We start from the raw sequence: 19,875 nt of genomic DNA on the forward strand, positions 1-19,875 counted from the left end.
TAATCCTCAGTATGAGATAATTAGCTTGCTTGCCCTATCCTCTGATTTCGAAAGAAGATTGAGGCAGGTGAAGTTACGAACTTCTCCCATTCTTTACAGCACAGGTTAATGCATGGAATAAATATCAATGCCCATTTAAAGATTATTTTTCACCTTACACACATAATTTGTTCAGAGATATCAATATCTTTATTTCCATCATTTCACAATAATCCATAACTCTTTCCCACAATCAAAAATAATTCTTATTTAGTATTTCACAAATACCTCTACCTTAAACAATTCACCCATGGCACGTGTCCATCATTTCCATTGTCTCTCTTTTCTCTTGTAATGAAACTTCAACTATAATATTTCAAAACATTTCTATTAATCTTTCACCTGTTATGCATGTTACATGCTCACAACAATATGACAGACTCGTCCATGCAACTTCTTTTACTGTATATTTTTCTTGTATATTCATTCCCCATCTGTTCTCTATATTTCAACTGCACTGTATAAATAACTATCCAATGGTACTGCTGTTGTTCATCTGTCTGGGCCTTCAAAATCTTTTTTCACATCCAATCATTAGAGTTCATACAAACTTCCCTTCCCATAAGATTCTTGCATACTCAATAATTGATTTCTTCCATTCACCTGCTGCAAGTACTCTTCAATTTCTTATCCCTTGTATAATTCTACTCTGAGCTTCACCTCTTTCCACAACAGTCCTTACTAAACATCACTCCTAAGCGCCTAAACTCATTAAGAACTGCCATATTTCACATCACGAATTCTCCTCTTATGCACATTATCAAAGCAACCCACAAACACAACAGGCTCATAAGCAAGTAGATGAGGAAACCTCCATTCTCGTTTGTAATATTTTCTTCAGTTGTACACCAGTATCCTTCTACACACTTATCTCCTATAATACCTCACCCACAAGTTAACAAATAATGTGACAATACACAGCCTTGATCCATTCCCACATTTATATGAAACTACTCATACATCCTATTAATCTCATTGGTATATCTTCCACTAAAAAATACTTGAACATTAAAAGTCTCTCATGTATAAGTCAATAATTTCTGATCTACTCTCCAATTACCTTTGTCATGACTTCTAAATGCTAAAAAAGCTGCATACTTTTATATTTTCTTCAGAATTTGCTTCGCTACCCCTACCTACGTACAAAACCCTGGTCTAATCATCTGTTTATGAATTCACCTTTGCTTTTATAAATTCATTTTTTAACAATCGTTATCCAACCATATATCATGCCTATTATGTCAAGAGAATATTCCTATATATATATTCTTTTTTTTTTTTTTTTTTTTGCTTTGTCGCTGTCTCCCGCGTTTGCGAGGTAGCGCAAGGAAACAGACGAAAGAAATGGCCCAACCCACCCCCATACACATGTATATACATACGACCACACACGCAAATATACATACCTACACAGCTTTCCATGGTTTACCTCAGACGCTTCACATGCCCTGATTCAATCCACTGACAGCACGTCAACCCCGGTATACCACATCTATCCAATTCACTCTATTCCTTGCCCGCCTTTCACCCTCCTGCATGTTCAGGCCCCGATCACACAAAATCTTTTTCACTCCATCTTTCCACCTCCAATTTGGTCTCCCACTTCTCCTCGTTCCCTCCACCTCCGACACATATATCCTCTTGGTCAATCTTTCCTCACTCATTCTCTCCATGTGCCCAAACCATTTCAAAACACCCTCTTCTGCTCTCTCAACCACGCTCTTTTTATTTCCACACATCTCTCTTACCCTTACGTTACTTACTCGATCAAACCACCTCACACCACACATAGTCCTCAAACATCTCATTTCCAGCACATCCATCCTTCTGCGCACAACTCTATCCATAGCCCACGCCTCGCAACCATACAACATTGTTGGAACCACTATTCCTTCAAACATACCCATTTTTGCTTTCCGAGATAATGTTCTCGACTTCCACACATTCTTCAAGGCTCCCAGGATTTTCGCCCCCTCCCCCACCCTATGATCCACTTCCGCTTCCATGGTTCCATCCGCTGCCAGATCCACTCCCAGATATCTAAAACACTTTACTTCCTCCAGTTTTTCTCCATTCAAACTTACTTCCCAATTGACTTGACCCTCAACCCTACTGTACCTAATTACCTTGCTCTTATTCACGTTTACTCTTAACTTTCTTCTTTCACACACTTTACCAAACTCAGTCACCAGCTTCTGCAGTTTCTCACATGAATCGGCCACCAGCGCTGTATCATCAGCGAACAACAACTGACTCACTTCCCAAGCTCTCTCATCCCCAACAGACTTCATACTTGCCCCTCTTTCCAAAACTCTTGCATTCACCTCCCTAACAACCCCATCCATATATATATGGAGGGAACGAGGAGAAGAGGGAGACCATATTGGAGGTGGAAAGATGGAGTGAAAAAGATTTTGTGTGATTGGGGCCTGAACATGCAGGAGGGTGAAAGGAGGGCAAGGAATAGAGTGAATTGGAGTGATGTGGTATACGGGGGTTGACGTGCTGTCAGTGGATTAAAGCGGGGCATGTGAAGCGTCTGGGGTAAACCATGGAAAGCTGTGTAGGTATGTATATTTTGCGTGTGTGGACATATGTATATACATGTGTATGGGGGTGGGTTGGGCCATTTCTTTCGTCTGTTTCCTTGCGCTACCTCGCAAACGCGGGAGACAGCGGCAAAAAAAAAAAAAAATATATATATATATATATATATATATATATATATATATATATATATATATATATATATATATATATATATATCATATATATATTCATTCCTATATATATTCATATATGTTGCCTTTTATGTCAAGAGGATATTCCTATGCAGTTCTTATGAACAAAATGCATGAAACACTTTTGAGATACATGGATTTAGCACAAAAGCCAGATGATTCTAACCATAACTATATAAATCAAGTGATTTGACAATTACCGATATTAAGTCTGATGTCTTCAGCAATTTTTTTTAATGAAAACTTACTGCCTTGGAGACAGAGTTAGAGGCTGCCACCCTGCTGGATGATTTGCTATTTGGTGCTTGGTATGAAGCAAAGAAAGTCAATTTCTGTAGCAAGAACTGCTGTACTTGGACAAAACTTAAGAGCCTTGATTTTTGAGTGCCTGAATATAAAAGCTATAAATCTATGAAGTGGTAAGTCATTAAATGCTTGCCTTAAATGTAACCTTAGTACCTGATTGGTTAATTCACTTGGTAGAGCATATGACCGCTTGATGTTGACTACCCAGATTCTATAACAGATGAAACAATTTACCTGAATGGTGACCACTTTTGGTGGTTTTGTTTTCAAATATGTTGTAAGTCTACCAACCCTGCTGGATCAAGCTGGCTACTAAGCTTATGTCTTTGCACCTAAACCTTAACACCAAAATAAATCTTTATTTAAGATCATTTTCTGTGTGGTGTCATTCACCAACTAATGTTTTTCGTCATGTTCTCATTCACACTGCAGCTCCATATGCTGATATTCTGCATATGCCATCAATTTCACTGCCTTATAGGAAATTGCTTGTTACTTCTCTTTCCAAGATTCTTGCTTAGCCCATATTTTTGATTAACCCTTTTAGGATGGTGGATTTCTAAAAAGATGTCTCCCAGAGGCAACAATTTTTAGCAATGTTTCAAATACAAAAGAAAAAGTATTAATAGCCATTTAAACAATCCCACCTGTTCATAAACAGTGCCACAGACATTTAAACTTTATCATACTGCTACATGCTGCTGCCATTTGATCTAAGTACCTAAGATATCACCTTCATTTAACTTCACTCACTGTGCTTGAGGATTCAGTCTCCCTCTAATATTACACTCATATTCACTCTTCAAAGTCTCCTGACACACTTAGTTATGAAAGCTTTCTACTTTCATCATAACCTTGATTGTTTATGTAGCCTACTTGAGGGAAACACACGATGTCTTTCTACCATAGTTTTCTATGGGAAACTGAACCATGTTGATATTTCTGCATGCTAGTTACAGTCAAAGGTGACACATCTGACATCTGTGCATGCCACTAATCAACAGGGCAACCATGGGTTCTTTCAAGCCCAGGAGGAAAAATTTAGCCCACAACTGCTGCAAATTTTAATGATAATGGGCACCCATATGTGTTCCAAAAATACTGTAATCCCAAACTGGTTCATTCAGCATAAGACAGCCATTTATTAACAGATACAAAATCCTAATTTCTTCTGTAAGCAAAATGTGCAACATCTTGTGAATGTAACACACAACATACAAAGCCGAAGTTGGTGCTCACTCAGAAAGGCAGCCATCATTCTTTCCATGCATTTTCTCATGGTCAAAAGTCACACCTTCACATGTGAAAGCTAAACTAAAAAAAATTCTTTGGCAAATGCTGGTGATGCTTTTTTTTTTTTTTTTTTTTTTTTTTTTACTTTTAAAGAGTTAAGGAATTCTTTGACTGCTATGCCAACTTGATTTTACTGGCTTAGTTTTTCCCTTAAATTTTGATTAAATGTCCTCTGAGGTAACTTGAGTCACTCAACATCATCCTTTTAAGTAAATGGCTGATTATGAAAAAAAATAAGGCCAAGCCTTTACTGAAATAAAAGCAGAAAAAAGAAAAAAGGTTAATCTAAGACTTGCCTTGTGGTCTCTAAAGAAAAAGAAACACGATAGAAAAACATAGTATACAGAAAAATTCTTAAGTTTCAAGCTGGGAGAACTGATAAGTTAAAATGCTTTAGACTTTCTCAAATAGGTACACAGGGTTATAATACCTCTAGGAATGAGGGTAGTACTCCAAGCAAGGATGGAACAATGCTTTGTGTAGCTGGAATACTGACTCAAATATGAAGAATCTTCAACATATGAACTAAACACCCATTTTCTTTATGAACAAACTTATCTGTCTCTGTAAAGTAGGGTTCCTAAGACAGATCAGGTGTTTTTGTGATACAAAGCAAATTTCAAGTAGAGGTAAAATGGCAGATCCAATAAAAATGGGAAACAAATGAAGAGTCTTAAAAAGAGATACAGATAAACTGGGCTTTAGGGTATCAAACTGAACTACATCATGACTACCCAAAAAAAATTAATCAAATCGCACACAAAAGTTCACAAAGGTAATTGCGAAGAAACAAATTGAGCAACAAAAGATATGATCTGAAAGTGGATGAATCAGTCCTCACCATAAAAATTGCATTATTTGTTGAAGAAATAAGATCACTGATTAAAAGGAGAGGATAAGGTAGGAGACAAGACAGAACCCTGTCAAAACAATAATAACAGAAATGAACTCACCAGAAAGCTGGATATAGAAGAACACAGTGAAGAAGGAAAACTTAAAGATCAAACCTCTTAAGCCACAACCTATCAAAAGTTTTCAAGATATCAGGTGCTGCAATGTGTGACTCTCCAGTCTCTCAGAATGATAATCAGACATTTTAAGACAGGAAAGGATATTCTCAGAGTATCGTGCCTTGTGAAAATCATACTAGTTGTCAGAGAAAAGACCGAGATTCAAGATACTTGAGGAAATGAAAGTTAAGAAGAGATTCAAACTTTCAACTCATAGTTCTAAAGTGGTAGATGTGAGATTAAATGAACATGAAATTCTGAATATCCTCCTCATATTAAAAAGGGCATGGGCTTGAAGTTAATGATATTATAGCTACTTGTCACATCTAGTAAATATGGCCTAACTGAAGTGTAATTCAAGTTAGGTAAGGAGAGATATGATTAACTATGATTTAGTTGTACTGAGTATTTAAAAGTTTAAACTATTAAAGTGGATTTCATAACTTAAATAAGTGCTACCAAACCAAACCCCACATTACAAGTACATCTGACTTCGGTGAGCTCAAGAACACACTTCCATACAGTGGTTGCTGATAAACCTCTGGTTTTGGGTAATGGCATATTAATCAGGTTTTCCAAATGATGATAATAATATGGCACTAACTCAACTAAATTTCATGACTGCAACACTTTCTCACTGCAAAGTCTTTAAAGACATGATCATTATATCAAATGTGCAGTAATCCAAGTTTGGGGAAAATGTTGAATAAGCCAATTCTGCAAGAAATTTTGGGAATTTGCATGCTTAACACATGAAAAAAAGTGCAAGCTTCCTTGTGCATTTCAAGGGTAACAAAAAAAATATAATCTTTTAAGAGTAAATAACCTGAAATGTACAATATTTGAGAATAGATAAGTTACCAGATTCATTCTCTGCCAAAACAAGAGAATATATAGAAACAGTTGTAAAAATTCATATGCACATACCAAAATCTGAAAATTTTTGTATATAGTACCTAATACTTTGGATAAATGAATGATAATCTATACCACCACTTCATTTTGTCATGGCAAATCACACTTCTTATCAGTTTATAGCAGTATAAAAACAAGCTATTAATTTCAGTCAAATTGGGGAAGCAATTTAGTGAAACTGTTATGTTTACTAGTGACTGTTATTGATCTATCAGCAGTTGACCTCTTGCCTCCTTTACAACATTCTACAATTATAGTGTAAAATTTATTCAGGGAACTACCTTAATTCTGATATAGATAATGTAGGAAAGCACCTGCAATACTGAATTTCAAAATCACTTTATATTCCTACATCATGTATTTAAAACATCAGAAAGATGCATCTGTTGTACCTTCATGGATATTATGCATTCCATCTTACTGAGGTGCTTCTCTGTACCTACATTCATTACATCCAAAATGAAATAATAATGAGGCAAGGTTGGCTGAGCATTAATGATCATGAAATGTGAGGAGTTGATCATTATCATGGCCTATGACTAACTAATGCATATAATTTTGAAGGTGTTACTCAAATGAAAAAGGAAACAGCTTAAATTATGCTTTTCATCATCAATAAAAAAAATCTATGTAACTGAAATGACCTGCATATTCTAAATTAATATCTAAAATGTCATTTCCCAATTGTTCAGTTGATGATTTTTTATCCATGAATATGTGCCATGTAACAAGCCTTGACCTAGCAGATGATCACCTAAAGGAATACCAAAAAATAATGACAATTCTGCCAGTCAGCATAACTGAACTTTTCTCAAAGCTAGTATATCAAAACCCTACCCCTGAGCTCCTGTATTCTAAACGAAAAATGTCTTTGCATTTACTCAAACGTAACTCTCCCTAGACTCAACTGCAACTGAATCCTTCAGCATAATACATCTTTAAATATACTTTCATCATAAATGCAATTTAAAAGAAACAACACCTACAATTTTCCCAATCACAATGCAGTTATAATCTGTGCAGTGAATATAATGTTGTCTTACACTAAACCATTATGAAAATTTGAAAGTGATAATATTACCCTTTGACTTTAAGTGTCTAGTGTAAAAATAAGGATAACAAGCAGATTACTTTCATAAGCTAACAATTAAAAATAAATGGCCAGTACATTATCTGCATCTTAATTACATAAAAAATTATGAAGCTTTCTGTATTCCATCAGGATACTATTTTTTTCTTTTCAATATTCACATTTGCACAAAATCAACGAGTAAGAAATATATGGTATCCATTCTGCCTTTAAAGTGGTAAGCCCAAATATTCATTTGTTATTAGCAGGTAATTATATATGTGCTGCTGGAGGACAGTGTAAATCAACTTTATGACGTATAAACACTTGCACCTAAACTTCAACGAAGTAAAATGTTGAGGCTGATGATAGATCATTTACAGTAACCCCTCTTTCTTCTCCAAAAGGTCAATCAAAAATATAAATAACATAAAAAAAGGACATATTACTTTTCAATGGTTCAACCTATCAATAATCAGCACTTACCTCTGAAGACAGTCTGTTAAAATTAGATAAAATATATCAAAGGAGAGTCAACACTGCAAAAAGAAGGAGCATCCAAGAAAACTTCAATACATATCAGAAAAAACACCAGAACATGTTTAGAATGACTAGCCCAATAACCAAGTGGTAAAAATAAGGATTCTTCCTCTGAGGCTCAGTCTTCTGTTCTTGACACTATCATGCCAACGCAGGAAATAGCAAACATATATGAAAAAATTATACATATATATATATATATATATATATATATATATATATATATATATATATATATATATATATAATTGACAGGCGCGCGAAAGAGAGACTTTTGGATGTTAATGTCCTGAGAGGTGCAACTGGAGGGATGTCTGATCATTATCTTGTGGAGACTAAGGTGAAGATTTGTATGGGTTTTCAGAAAAGAAGAGTGAATGTTGGGGTGAAGAGGGTGGTGAGAGTAAGTGAGCTTGGGAAGGAGACTTGTGTGAGGAAGTACCAGGAGAGACTGAGTACAGAATGGAAAAAGGTGAGAACAATGGAAGTAAGGGGAGTGGGGGAGGAATGGGATGTATTTAGGGAATCAGTGATGGATTGCGCAAAAGATGCTTGTGGCATGAGAAGAGTGGGAGGTGGGTTGATTAGAAAGGATAGTGAGTGGTGGGATGAAGAAGTAAGATTATTAGTGAAAGAGAAGAGAGAGGCATTTGGACGATTTTTGCAGGGAAAAAATGCAATTGAGTAGGAGATGTATAAAAGAAAGAGACAGGAGGTCAAGAGAAAGGTGCAAGAGGTGAAAAAGAGGGCAAATGAGAGTTGTGGTGAGAGAGTATCATTAAATTTTAGGGAGAATAAAAAGATGTTCTGGAAGGAGGTAAATAAAGTGCGTAAGACAAGGGAGCCAATGGGAACTTCAGTGAAGGGCGCAAATGGGGAGGTGATAACAAGTAGTGGTGATGTGAGAAGGAGATGGAGTGAGTATTTTGAAGGTTTGTTGAATGTGTTTGATGATAGAGCGGCAGATATAGGGTGTTTTGGTCGAGGTGGTGTGCAAAGTGAGAGGGTTAGGGAAAATGATTTGGTAAACAGAGAAGAGGTAGTAAAAGCTTTGCGGAAGATGAAAGCCGGCAAGGCAGCAGGTTTGGATGGTATTGCAGTGGAATTTATTAAAAAAGGGGGTGACTGTATTATTGACTGGTTGGTAAGGTTATTTAATGTATGTATGACTCATGGTGAGGTGCCTGAGGATTGGCGGAATGCGTGCATAGTGCCATTGTACAAAGGCAAAGGGGATAAGACTGAGTGCTCAAATTACAGAGGTATAAGTTTGTTGAGTATTCCTGGGAAATTATATGGGAGGGTATTGATTGAGAGGGTGAAGGCATGTACAGAGCATCAGATTGGGGAAGAGCAGTGTGGTTTCAGAAGAGGTAGAGGATGTGTGGATCAGGTGTTTGCTTTGAAGAATGTATGTGAGAAATACTTAGAAAAGCAAATGGATTTGTATGTAGCATTTATGGATCTGGAGAAGGCATATAATAGAGTTGATAGAGATGCTCTGTGGATGGTATCAAGAATATATGGTGTGGGAGGCAAGTTGTTAGAAGCAGTGAAAAGTTTTTATCGAGGATGTAAGGCATGTGTATGTGTAGGAAGAGAGGAAAGTGATTGGTTCTTAGTGAATGTAGGTTTGCGGCAGGGGTGTGTGATGTCTCCATGGTTGTTTAATTTGTTTATGGATGGGCTTGTTAGGAAGGTGAATGCAAGAGTTTTGGAAAGAGGGGCAAGTATGAAGTCTGTAGGGGATGAGAGAGCTTGGGAAGTGAGTCAGTTGTTGTTCGCTGATGATACAGTGCTGGTGGCTGATTCATGTGAGAAACTGCAGAAGCTGGTGACTGAGTTTGGTAAAGTGTGTGAAAGAAGAAAGTTAAGAGTAAATGTGAATAAGAGCAAGGTTATTAGGTACAGTAGGGTTGAGGGTCAAGTCAATTGGGAGGTAAGTTTGAATGGAGAAAAACTGGAGGAAGTAAAGTGTTTTAGATATCTGGGAATGGATCTGGCAGCGGATGGAACCATGGAAGCGGAAGTAAATCATAGGGTGGGGGAGGGGGCAAAAATCCTGGGAGCCTTGAAGAATTTGTGGAAGTCGAGAACATTATCTCCGAAAGCAAAAATGGCTATGTTTGAAGGAATAGTGGTTCCAACAATGTTGAATGCTTGCGAGGCGTGGGCTATGGATAGAGTTGTGCGCAGGAGGGTGGATGTGCTGGAAATGAGATGTTTCAGGACAATATGTGGTGTGAGGTGGTTTGATCGAGTAAGTAATAATAGGGTAAGAGAGATTTGTGGAAATAAAAAGAACTTGGTTGAGAGAGCAGAAGGTGTTTTGAAATGGTTTGGGCACATGGAGAGAATGAGTGAAGAAAGATTGACCAAGAGGATATATGTGTCAGAGGTGGAGGGAACGAGGAGAAGTGGGAGACCAAATTGGAGGTGGAAAGATGGAGTGAAAAAGATTTTGAGTGATCGGGGCCTGAACATGCAGGAGGGTGAAAGGTGGGCAAGAAATAGAGTGAATTGGATCGATGTGGTATACCGGGGTCGATGTGCTGTCAATGGATTGAATCAGGGCATGTGAAGCGTCTGGGGTAAACCATGGAAAGTTCTGTGGGGCCTGGATGTGGAAAGGCAGCTGTGGTTTCGGGCATTATTGCATGACAGCTGGAGGCTGAGTGTGAGCAAATGGGGCTTTTGTTGTCTTTTCCTGGCGCTGCCTCGCGCACATGAGGGGGGAGGGGGATGTTATTCTGTGTGTGGCGGGGTGGCGATGGGCGTGAGTAGGGGCAGACAATGTGAATTGTGTGCATGTGTGTATATGTGTGTGTCTGTGTGTATATATGTGTGTACGTTGGGATGTGTGGGTGTGTATGTTTGCATGTGTGGACGTGTGTGTGTGTGCATGTAAGTAGGGGTGGTCGGGCCATTTCTTTTGTCTGTTTCCTGGCGCTACCTCGCAGGTGCTACCTCGCAGGCGTGGGAGACAGCGACAAAGTAAAATAAATATATATAAATATTTCTTTCTTTTTTCTTTCATACTATTCACCATTTCCCACATTAGCAAGGTAGCGTTGAGAACAGAGGACTGGGCCTTTGAGGGAATATCCTCACCTGGCCCCCTTCTCTGTTCCCTCTTTTGGAAAATTAAAAAAAAAAAAAGTGAGAGGGGAGGATTTCCAGCCCCCCGCTCCCTCCCCTTTTAGTTGCCTTCTACGACACGCAGGGAATATGTGGGAAGTATTCTTTCTCCCCTATCCCCAGGGATATATATATATAGGGTGGGGGAGGGGGCAAAAATCCTGGGAGCCCCGAAGAATGCTTGGAAGTCGAGAACACCATCTCGGAAAGCAAAATTGGGCATGCCTGAAGGAACAGTGGCTCCAACAACATTGTATGGTTGCGAGGCATGGGCCACGGACAGAGTTGTGTGCAGGAGGGCGGATGTGCCGGAAATGAGATGCCCGAGGACAACATGTGGTGTGAGGTGGCTCGATCGAGTAAGCAATGTAAGGGTAAGAGAGATGTGTGGAAATAAAAAGAGCGTGGTTGAGAGAGCAGAAGAGGGTGCCTTGAAACGGCTTGGTCACATGGAGTGAACGAGTGAGGAAAGACTGACAAAGAGGACACATGCGTCGGAGGTGGAGGGAACGAGGAGAAGTGGGAGACCAAACTGGAGGCGGAAAGATGGAGCGAAAAAGACCTTGAGTGATCGGGGCCTGAACATGCAGGAGGGTGAAAGGCGGGCAAGGAATAGAGTGAACTGGACCGATGTGGCACACCGGAGTCGACACGCTGTCAATGGATTGAATCTGAGCACATGAAGCGTCCGGGGCAAACCACGGAAAGTTCCGCGGGGCCCGGATGTGGAAAGGGAGCTGTGGTTTCGGGCATTATTACATGACAGCTAGAGACTGAGTGTGAACAAATGGGGCCCTTGTTGTCTTTTCCTAGCGCTACCTCACACACATGAGGGGGGAGGGGGTTGTTATTCCATGTGTGGCGAGGTGGCAATGGGAATGAACATAGGCAGACAGTATGATTTATGTACATGCATGTATATGTATATGTCTGTGTGTGTATATATATGTGTACATTGAGATGTATAGGTATGTATATTTGCGTGGGTGGACGTGTATGTATATACATGGGTATGGGGGTGGGTTGGGCCATTTTCTTTCATCTGTTTCCCTGCGCTAACTCGCAAATATATATATATATATATATATATATATATATATATATATATATATATATATATATATACCCTATCCCTGGGGATAGGGTATATCCCTGGGGATAGGGGAGAAAGAATACTTCCCACGTATTCCCTGCGTGTCGTAGAAGGCGACTAAAAGGGAAGGGAGCGGGGGGCTGGAAATCCTCCCCTCTCGTTTTTTTTTCTTTCTTTTTTAATTTTCCAAAAGAAGGAATAGAGAAGGGGGCCAGGTGAGGATATTCCCTCAAAGGCCTAGTCCTCTGTTCTTAATGCTACCTCGCTATCGCGGGAAATGGCGAATAGTATAAAAAAAAATATATATATTTTCTTTATATTTATTTTGCTTTGTCGCTGTCTCCCGTGTTTGCGAGGTAGCGCAAGGAAACAGACGAAAGAAATGGCCCAACACACCCCCATACACATGTATATACACACACGTCCACACACGCAAATATACATACCTATACATCTCAATGTACACATATATATACACACACAGACACATACATATATACCTATGCACACAATTCACACTGTCTGCCTTTATTCATTCCCATTATCCCTGGGGATAGGGGAGAAAGAATACTTCCTACGTATTCCCTGCGTGTCGTAGAAGGCGACTAAAAGGGGAGGGAGTGGGGGGCTGGAAATCCTCCCCTCTCGTTTTTTTTAATTATTCAAAAGAAGGAACATATATATATATATATATATATTTCCTCTCTATTGGCCCCTTTTTTGGTCAACCTACAGATTCGAGGCTGCACTCCATATGGGCTCCTCTGTGATGGGAAGATCCTTACCAATGTTTACTGACAATGATACAGCATCAAAGGTAATTACTTGCTCATGGTGTTACCACTTGTAGGGAGCATCTGGGCACACACATACAAACATACGCATAAATACAAATGTCATCAACCAAAAATGAACAAAAAGAAAATGGAATATATATATAGAATAGAACCTTGACGTTGCTTTCTTGACTTCTCTTAATGATTAAAGCAGTGTCTGATAAAAGTTCAATAAAATAAAAAATTCAACATCAGCCTTGCAGAATTTAAAGGGCAAGAAAAGAAAAAGCAGAGCAAAATATGACTCTACAATATTCCTATATGGAAAGCCTCAACTGCTTCATGCTCCTGAACCTTTGAACTTTGATATCAGAGTACAACACTATATATCTTCAGTTCTAGTAACTAGATGCTAAAACTTTCTTTACCTATTATTTACTAATGAAAGGTGTGAAATGATGCAAAAAGATTCAAGTGAAATAAATTTTGCTACATTACACAGTCACCCTAAGAAGTAATAGAGTATGAGTGACAGCTATCATCACATTTGTGAAACTTTCTCATATATCACACTCTTATGTATTCTGCTCTATCTGTCACTGTTCTCCTTTTATTGGGAACATAAGTACTTTACTACGCATGAAGCCCAAGTCAGGTAAGTGTTCCACAACTTGCCGTACTTCTGGGATAAGTGAATTAAGAGGAGTGGTCATCAATGATGCTTTGGTCATTCCACCCCCTAAAATCTGCTGCACTAATGGGGATGGAGCTGGAGGGCTCTTGATACGGTTACTTGTGCTTTTCTCCCCACTTTCACTGAGAAATTCGCGCTCAAGACCTGTTAATTGAAGAAAAAAATGTTGTTTTAACATTTATAATTCATGCAAATGGAAATATTCTAACATTTTCACTCATTATTTTAGCCAATTTCAGACTTTACCTGAACAGCCAAAGAAATTTCTTATTTCTGAAAGTTGTTTAAAAAATCTAAATAAAAAGAAATAAAACACAAAGCATGTGCTTCTACCATTCATAAAAAGAGATCCATTAAGTGTCTTAGCTGTCTGCTATTCTATGGCAGTTTCTATTACACTCTCTTAATGTAGGAAAAATTTTCTTCAGTGACTACTTTCAGTATCCATGAGTAAAAGCTGTTTATTAAATTTATGTTACCTAGAAAATGCTAAAAATGCACAATCAAGCTGTGGTTATTGCACACTACCAATAAGAGGGTTAACATACGATATGCAATAGTTCCAGAGGAGGACAAGGAGAAAAATATTTTACCCACCAGATTTTACATAAAGGACTTATTCTATACTTGACATGAATTAGACTTCCATGCACCTAAATATATGATATTCTGATAACACCACATCTGATATTTCATGGATCTGCTTGCTCCGACAATATCTGCTCAGATTACTACTGATAATATGGATGGGCAATGGAGCAGCCAGATAGTCATTTAAGTCTAAATTTGAGCACCAACTTTTACTTCACATTATTTGCAGTTTCAGTATTTTTATCTTGTACAAAACAACTATCATCCTCATACTGTTCATGAGGTAAGAATTTCACCATACAACAGAAACAAACACAAGACCAATCCTCTTTAAAATAATCCAGGCAAATTACTCAGATCAACAATTCCTGTGACTTAAATTGGTGATATGATGCCATCCATACACCAATAATTCCATTATCATCTTCAAATGATATCCATGGGGGTGGACTGTGTTAACTTCTTCTGATGAGAGCAACGAATTATGTAAGATGTGATGGTGGTATTACTTAGCATTTACTGTTTCACAAATGAAACTTTGCAAACATGTTTTTACTTTCCTAAATTGTACCACCACCTATACAACCAATGCTATGGGCATATGTTTTTTATTTTCAGACAACTAATATGTGCATCTGACTGACTGTATTTTATGTTTATGAAGAAGTACACAGGTTGTGAATTATTTCTTCGAACATTTGGGCGTAAAAGAATGCCAGATTACAATTCTGAGATCATCATACTATAAAAAAAAGTGATGTATCATCATTTTTGTAGTACTCTTCTGTAATTGTAATTGGTTTAGATGTTAAAGATATTTTTTCTTGTGCTGCTTTCATGACACAGCCACTTACTTAAAATAAATAAAACATGAAAAATGCTAAACAACATAAATATCCTCAACTTATACTGGGCGTAATGATGAGAATCAAACTTCAACAATTTTTGTGCTTCATAAGCAATCACCGTGTTCAATACATAGATATAATTTACTTTTATAGCCCCAATATCCCCTTTTCTGGGGCTCCTGCAATTTAAAGACTGTTCTACAATCAATAGCATGTAAATGATGGACTCCTCCAGTCACGGCCAGATCTTAACTGAAATATACAATGGATTATGAAAGGGGGGAAAAAAGGAGGCAAGGGAAAGTATCAATAAAGTTTGAAGGAAGTGAAAAACGTCTTTTAAAATGTACCAGGTTGTAGTTATTGGGAAAAACAAGAGAGAGTAGAGAGATCTAAAACCTAGAGGTGTATGGAAAGAAACAGTTATCAAAACAACCAACCCTTGAGTTGCCAACACCCACACAGTAATCAAATGATGCAGCAGCTTACCGAGTATTGTGTGGTCTAGCAAGTGGGAGGGGCAGAAAAGCAGCCATCAAAAAACAAAGTAATATCTATAGAGAAGGGAAAGTGACCAACACTGTAGTACAGAGCAAGCAGGTCAAGTTTTGAAGTTAGCCTGGGAGAGTTTATAGCTCAGTCTGCCTTCAAATGATCTCTGTCAAGTAAGGATGTAGAGCTAAAATCATCCCAGATGAGAAAGCAGTACTCCATAAAAGGAGAGATGAACTTACAATGACACAGCTCACTGATGGTGACTTTTCACTTGTGCTGCAACACCAAGCAGAAGGAGTCCAGTAACACCATATCATATTACCATAATATGTTATGTTTTGTTCTCATATCATGTACAACAATCTGTGCCCATTTCAAATTTCAAGTCATCTCAACTGTGCAGTTAGCACACTCTCCTCTTCTATAATCTAACAATATATCCTTTAGCCTTCAAAACTCACTCTATCCTATGCACTTGACCTCTTTGACCAGTTTGAATTTTGCTGTACTAAATCTCCACCAAACTATTACTATTCATATGTTCTGTAAGTCCATATCATCTTAACATACCATCATTCATACAATTAACTCCCATATACCTGCAACATAAATCATTCTCAATTATCTCTACTAGCTCTTTCTTCATTTTTATCATTATTATCATACTTAATTACTCTCATTTCTTGGCCCATCAACACTAGAGACAATGTTTCACAACCATAAAGAGCAAATGGAACCAGTACTTAAAGCATGTTCTCAAACACTTCATAATAAACATCTTCCTATACATGAAGGGTCTTAAGGCACCCTACAACTCTTTTTCTTTACATTTTATAGGACACAATTTTCACAATGTGAGTTTTTCTCAACATCACTGTTGGACATTTTCCTATCCATCACTCCCACATTTTATGACTGATTCAAAATTCCTCACTTTCTTTCCATTTAAACTGATAATGCACCGGGATTATCCGTTCTTTCATATACAAGGACTGAGTATACTACACTGGGATTGCCGGTCTTTTCAAATACAAGGACTGAGTATACTCATTCTCATGAGTTTTCAGCCAGTGACCAAAACAAAAACAGTCTGCCAGCCTACTAAAGCTGTTTTCTAATTCAGCTACCAAAACAGCATCATCCACCATAATTCAACCATATCCTACATCTATGCTACACAATATTCTATCCATAATCATGATGAAAGCACAATTTTCTGCAACCATGAATTAATCATACCCTATGTTCACCTATTCTTACTCTTATCTTGCATATTACCCCATCCACATACATTAAGACACAGACCTTGTGTATGCCCACATTAATTTCAAAATACCAGCTGATAACAAGATTTACTTTCACACATGCATTATTTAATGGAAACTCCTTCCTAGTATTAGCCATACTGATAACACTTTCAAAACTCCAGTTCTATTTGTTTTCTTTAAATCAATCAATGCAGCACGAACTATATTTCTCTAAAGCTGCATTATATGTCATGTATAATGCATCATAACCGAAATCCACCATTCACAATCAAGCCTCATAGACTGTTCCCTAGTTCTGCCCACTGGCAGTACATCCTCTCTCCCCAACACCACATCAGTGTAATTCACTTTATCCTATAGATGCCTCTCATGCTCCTAAATGTTCATGCCCCAGTAACTCAAGGCAACAAAAACAACACATCCACACTGTACCTGTTATATTCAATGCAATAAAACCTAAGCATACCTTCCACAGCCAAACTCCACAAAGTATTGCACAGTTTACCCTGACCACTTCATATGCCCTGGTTCAGCCCACTGACAGCACAGTGACCCCCATATACCACATCAATCCAATTCTTTCAATCCCAAGCTCATCTCTTTCCCTCCTACATAGTCTGGCCCTAATACCGTTAAGCCTCCTTCATTTCATCATTCCATCTCCTTGGTCTTCCGCTTCCCCTATCTCCCTCCACTTCTGAGATATTCCTCCTCCATTCATCATCTCCACATGTCTGAACCATTACAGTACACCCTAGTCAGATCTCACAATCAGACTCCACTTACTATCACACATTTTTCTTACAGTGCCATTCCTTAGATGATCAACCAACCTAACACTACTTGGTGTCCTCAGGCATTTAATTTCGAAGACATCCACCCTCTTCCTTTCTTTTGTATTCAGGGCCCTAGTTCATATTCATACAAACTGCTAGGACCATCTCTGCCTACCTAGGGACTATTTTCATCCTCCAAGGTTCCGCTGGCTATTGTGTATAAGCACTCCACCTCCTCGAAATTCTCCCTATTCAAACTTACACTCAAAACATCCTGTCTCCAGTCCCCATAATACTCTCAAGTTTATCCTTTAACATGCTCTCCCAAACCCTGTCATGAGTTTCTGCAGTTTCTTTCATGATTCTACAACCAAAGACATGTCACCTGCAAACAGCAAATAAATTATCTCCCATACCCCCTAACCCAAGATACTACAGACTCATCCCTTGCTCTAAGACCCCTGCAGTCACCTTCATCACCAGTCTGTCCATTAACAGGTAAACAACCAAAATGACATCACATTTCCTTGATCTTTGATGCAGACCCACCTAGAGACCCACTTTCCCTCCCTTCCACAACACATCCTTAACAGAGACCCACTTCACCATGAACTACTCACCCTCCTCCCTTCCAGCTCAAACACATGCTTCATATTTCTGACCAAAGCTTGTTACTGCATGCAGTCACTTTACAAAAACCATATATGTAGCACCTTTCACAAGGCCTCTTTCTCAACCCTGTCATGCACTTTTTCCAGATCCAAAAATATAACATACAATTTCATTTTTCTCAAGGTATTTGTGGTGATGTGAGAAGGAGATGGAGTGAGTATTTTGAAGGTTTGGTGAATGTGTTTGATGATAGAGTGGCAGATATAGGGTGTTTTGGTCGAGGTGGTGTGCAAAGTGAGAGGGTTAGGGAAAATGATTTGGTAAACAGAGAAGAGGTAGTAAAAGCTTTGCGGAAGATGAAAGCCGGCAAGGCAGCAGGTTTGGATATTATTGCAGTGGAATTTATTAAAAAAGGGGGTGACTGTATTACTGACTGGTTGGTAAGGTTATTTAATGTATGTATGACTCATGGTGAGGTGCCTGAGGATTGGCGGAATGCATGCATAGTGCCATTGTACAAAGGCAAAGGGGATAAGAGTGAGTGCTCAAATTACAGAGGTATAAGTTTGTTGAGTATTCCTGGGAAATTATATGGGAGGGTATTGATTGAGAGGGTGAAGGCATGTACAGAGCATCAGATTGGGGAAGAGCAGTGTGGTTTCAGAAGTGGTAGAGCATGTGTGGATCAGGTGTTTGCTTTGAAGAATGTATGTGAGAAATACTTAGAAAAGCAAATGGATTTGTATGTAGCATTTATGGATCTGGAGAAGGCATATGATAGAGATGATAGAGATGCTCTGTGGAAGGTATTAAGAATATATGGTGTGAGAGGCAAGTTGTTAGAAGCAGTGAAAAGTTTTTATCGAGGATGTAAGGCATGTGTACGTGTAGGAAGAGAGAAAAGTGATTGGTTCTCAGTGAATGTAGGTTTGTGGCAGGGGTGTGTGATGTCTCCATGGTTGTTTAATTTGTTTATGGATGGGGTTGTTAGGGAGGTGAATGCAAGAGTTTTGGAAAGAGGGGCAAGTATGAAGTCTGTTGGGGATGAGAGAGCTTGGGAAGTGAGTCAGATGTTGTTCGCTGATGATACAGCGCTGGTGGCTGATTCATGTGAGAAACTGCAGAAGCAGGTGACTGAGTTTGGTAAAGTGTGTGAAAGAAGAAAGTTAAGAGTAAATGTGAATAAGAGCAAGGTTATTAGGTACAGTAGGGTTGAGGGTCAAGTCAATTGGGAGGTAAGTTTGAATGGAGAAAAACTGGAGGAAGTAAAGTGTTTTAGATATCTGGGAGTGGATCTGGCAGCGGATTGAACCATGGAAGCGGAAGTGGATCATAGGGTGGGGGAGGGGGCAAAAATCCTGGGAGCCTTGAAGAATGTGTGGAAGTCGAGAACATTATCTCGGAAAGCAAAAATGGGTATGTTTGAAGGAATAGTGGTTCCAACAATGTTGTATGGTTGCGAGGCGTGGGCTATGGATAGAGTTGTGTGCAGGAGGATGGATGTGCTGGAAATGAGATGTCTGAGGACAATGTGTGGTGTGAGGTGGTTTGATCGAGTAAGTAACGTAAGGGTAAGAGAGATGTGTGGAAATAAAAAGAGCGTGGTTGAGAGAGCAGAAGAGGGTGTTTTGAAATGGTTTGGGCACATGGAGAGAATGAGTGAGGAAAGAT

At 38.7% G+C, this 19,875-nt stretch overlaps 1 protein-coding gene across 1 annotated transcript in view; it reads right to left on the bottom strand.

Annotated features, from left to right (window-relative positions):
• Positions 1 to 3,082: 3,082 nt before the first annotated feature.
• The window catches only part of LOC139753474 (uncharacterized), a 116,621-nt gene continuing 99,828 nt past the window's right edge, over positions 3,083 to 19,875 (bottom strand). The window contains 1 exon segment of the mRNA XM_071670035.1: positions 3,083 to 13,758. Coding sequence (XP_071526136.1) covers positions 13,517 to 13,758 — 242 coding nt within the window. The 3' untranslated portion in view covers positions 3,083 to 13,516.

This window comes from Panulirus ornatus, chromosome 2 (assembly GCF_036320965.1).
Source record: "Panulirus ornatus isolate Po-2019 chromosome 2, ASM3632096v1, whole genome shotgun sequence".
Classification (NCBI taxonomy): domain Eukaryota; kingdom Metazoa; phylum Arthropoda; class Malacostraca; order Decapoda; family Palinuridae; genus Panulirus; species Panulirus ornatus.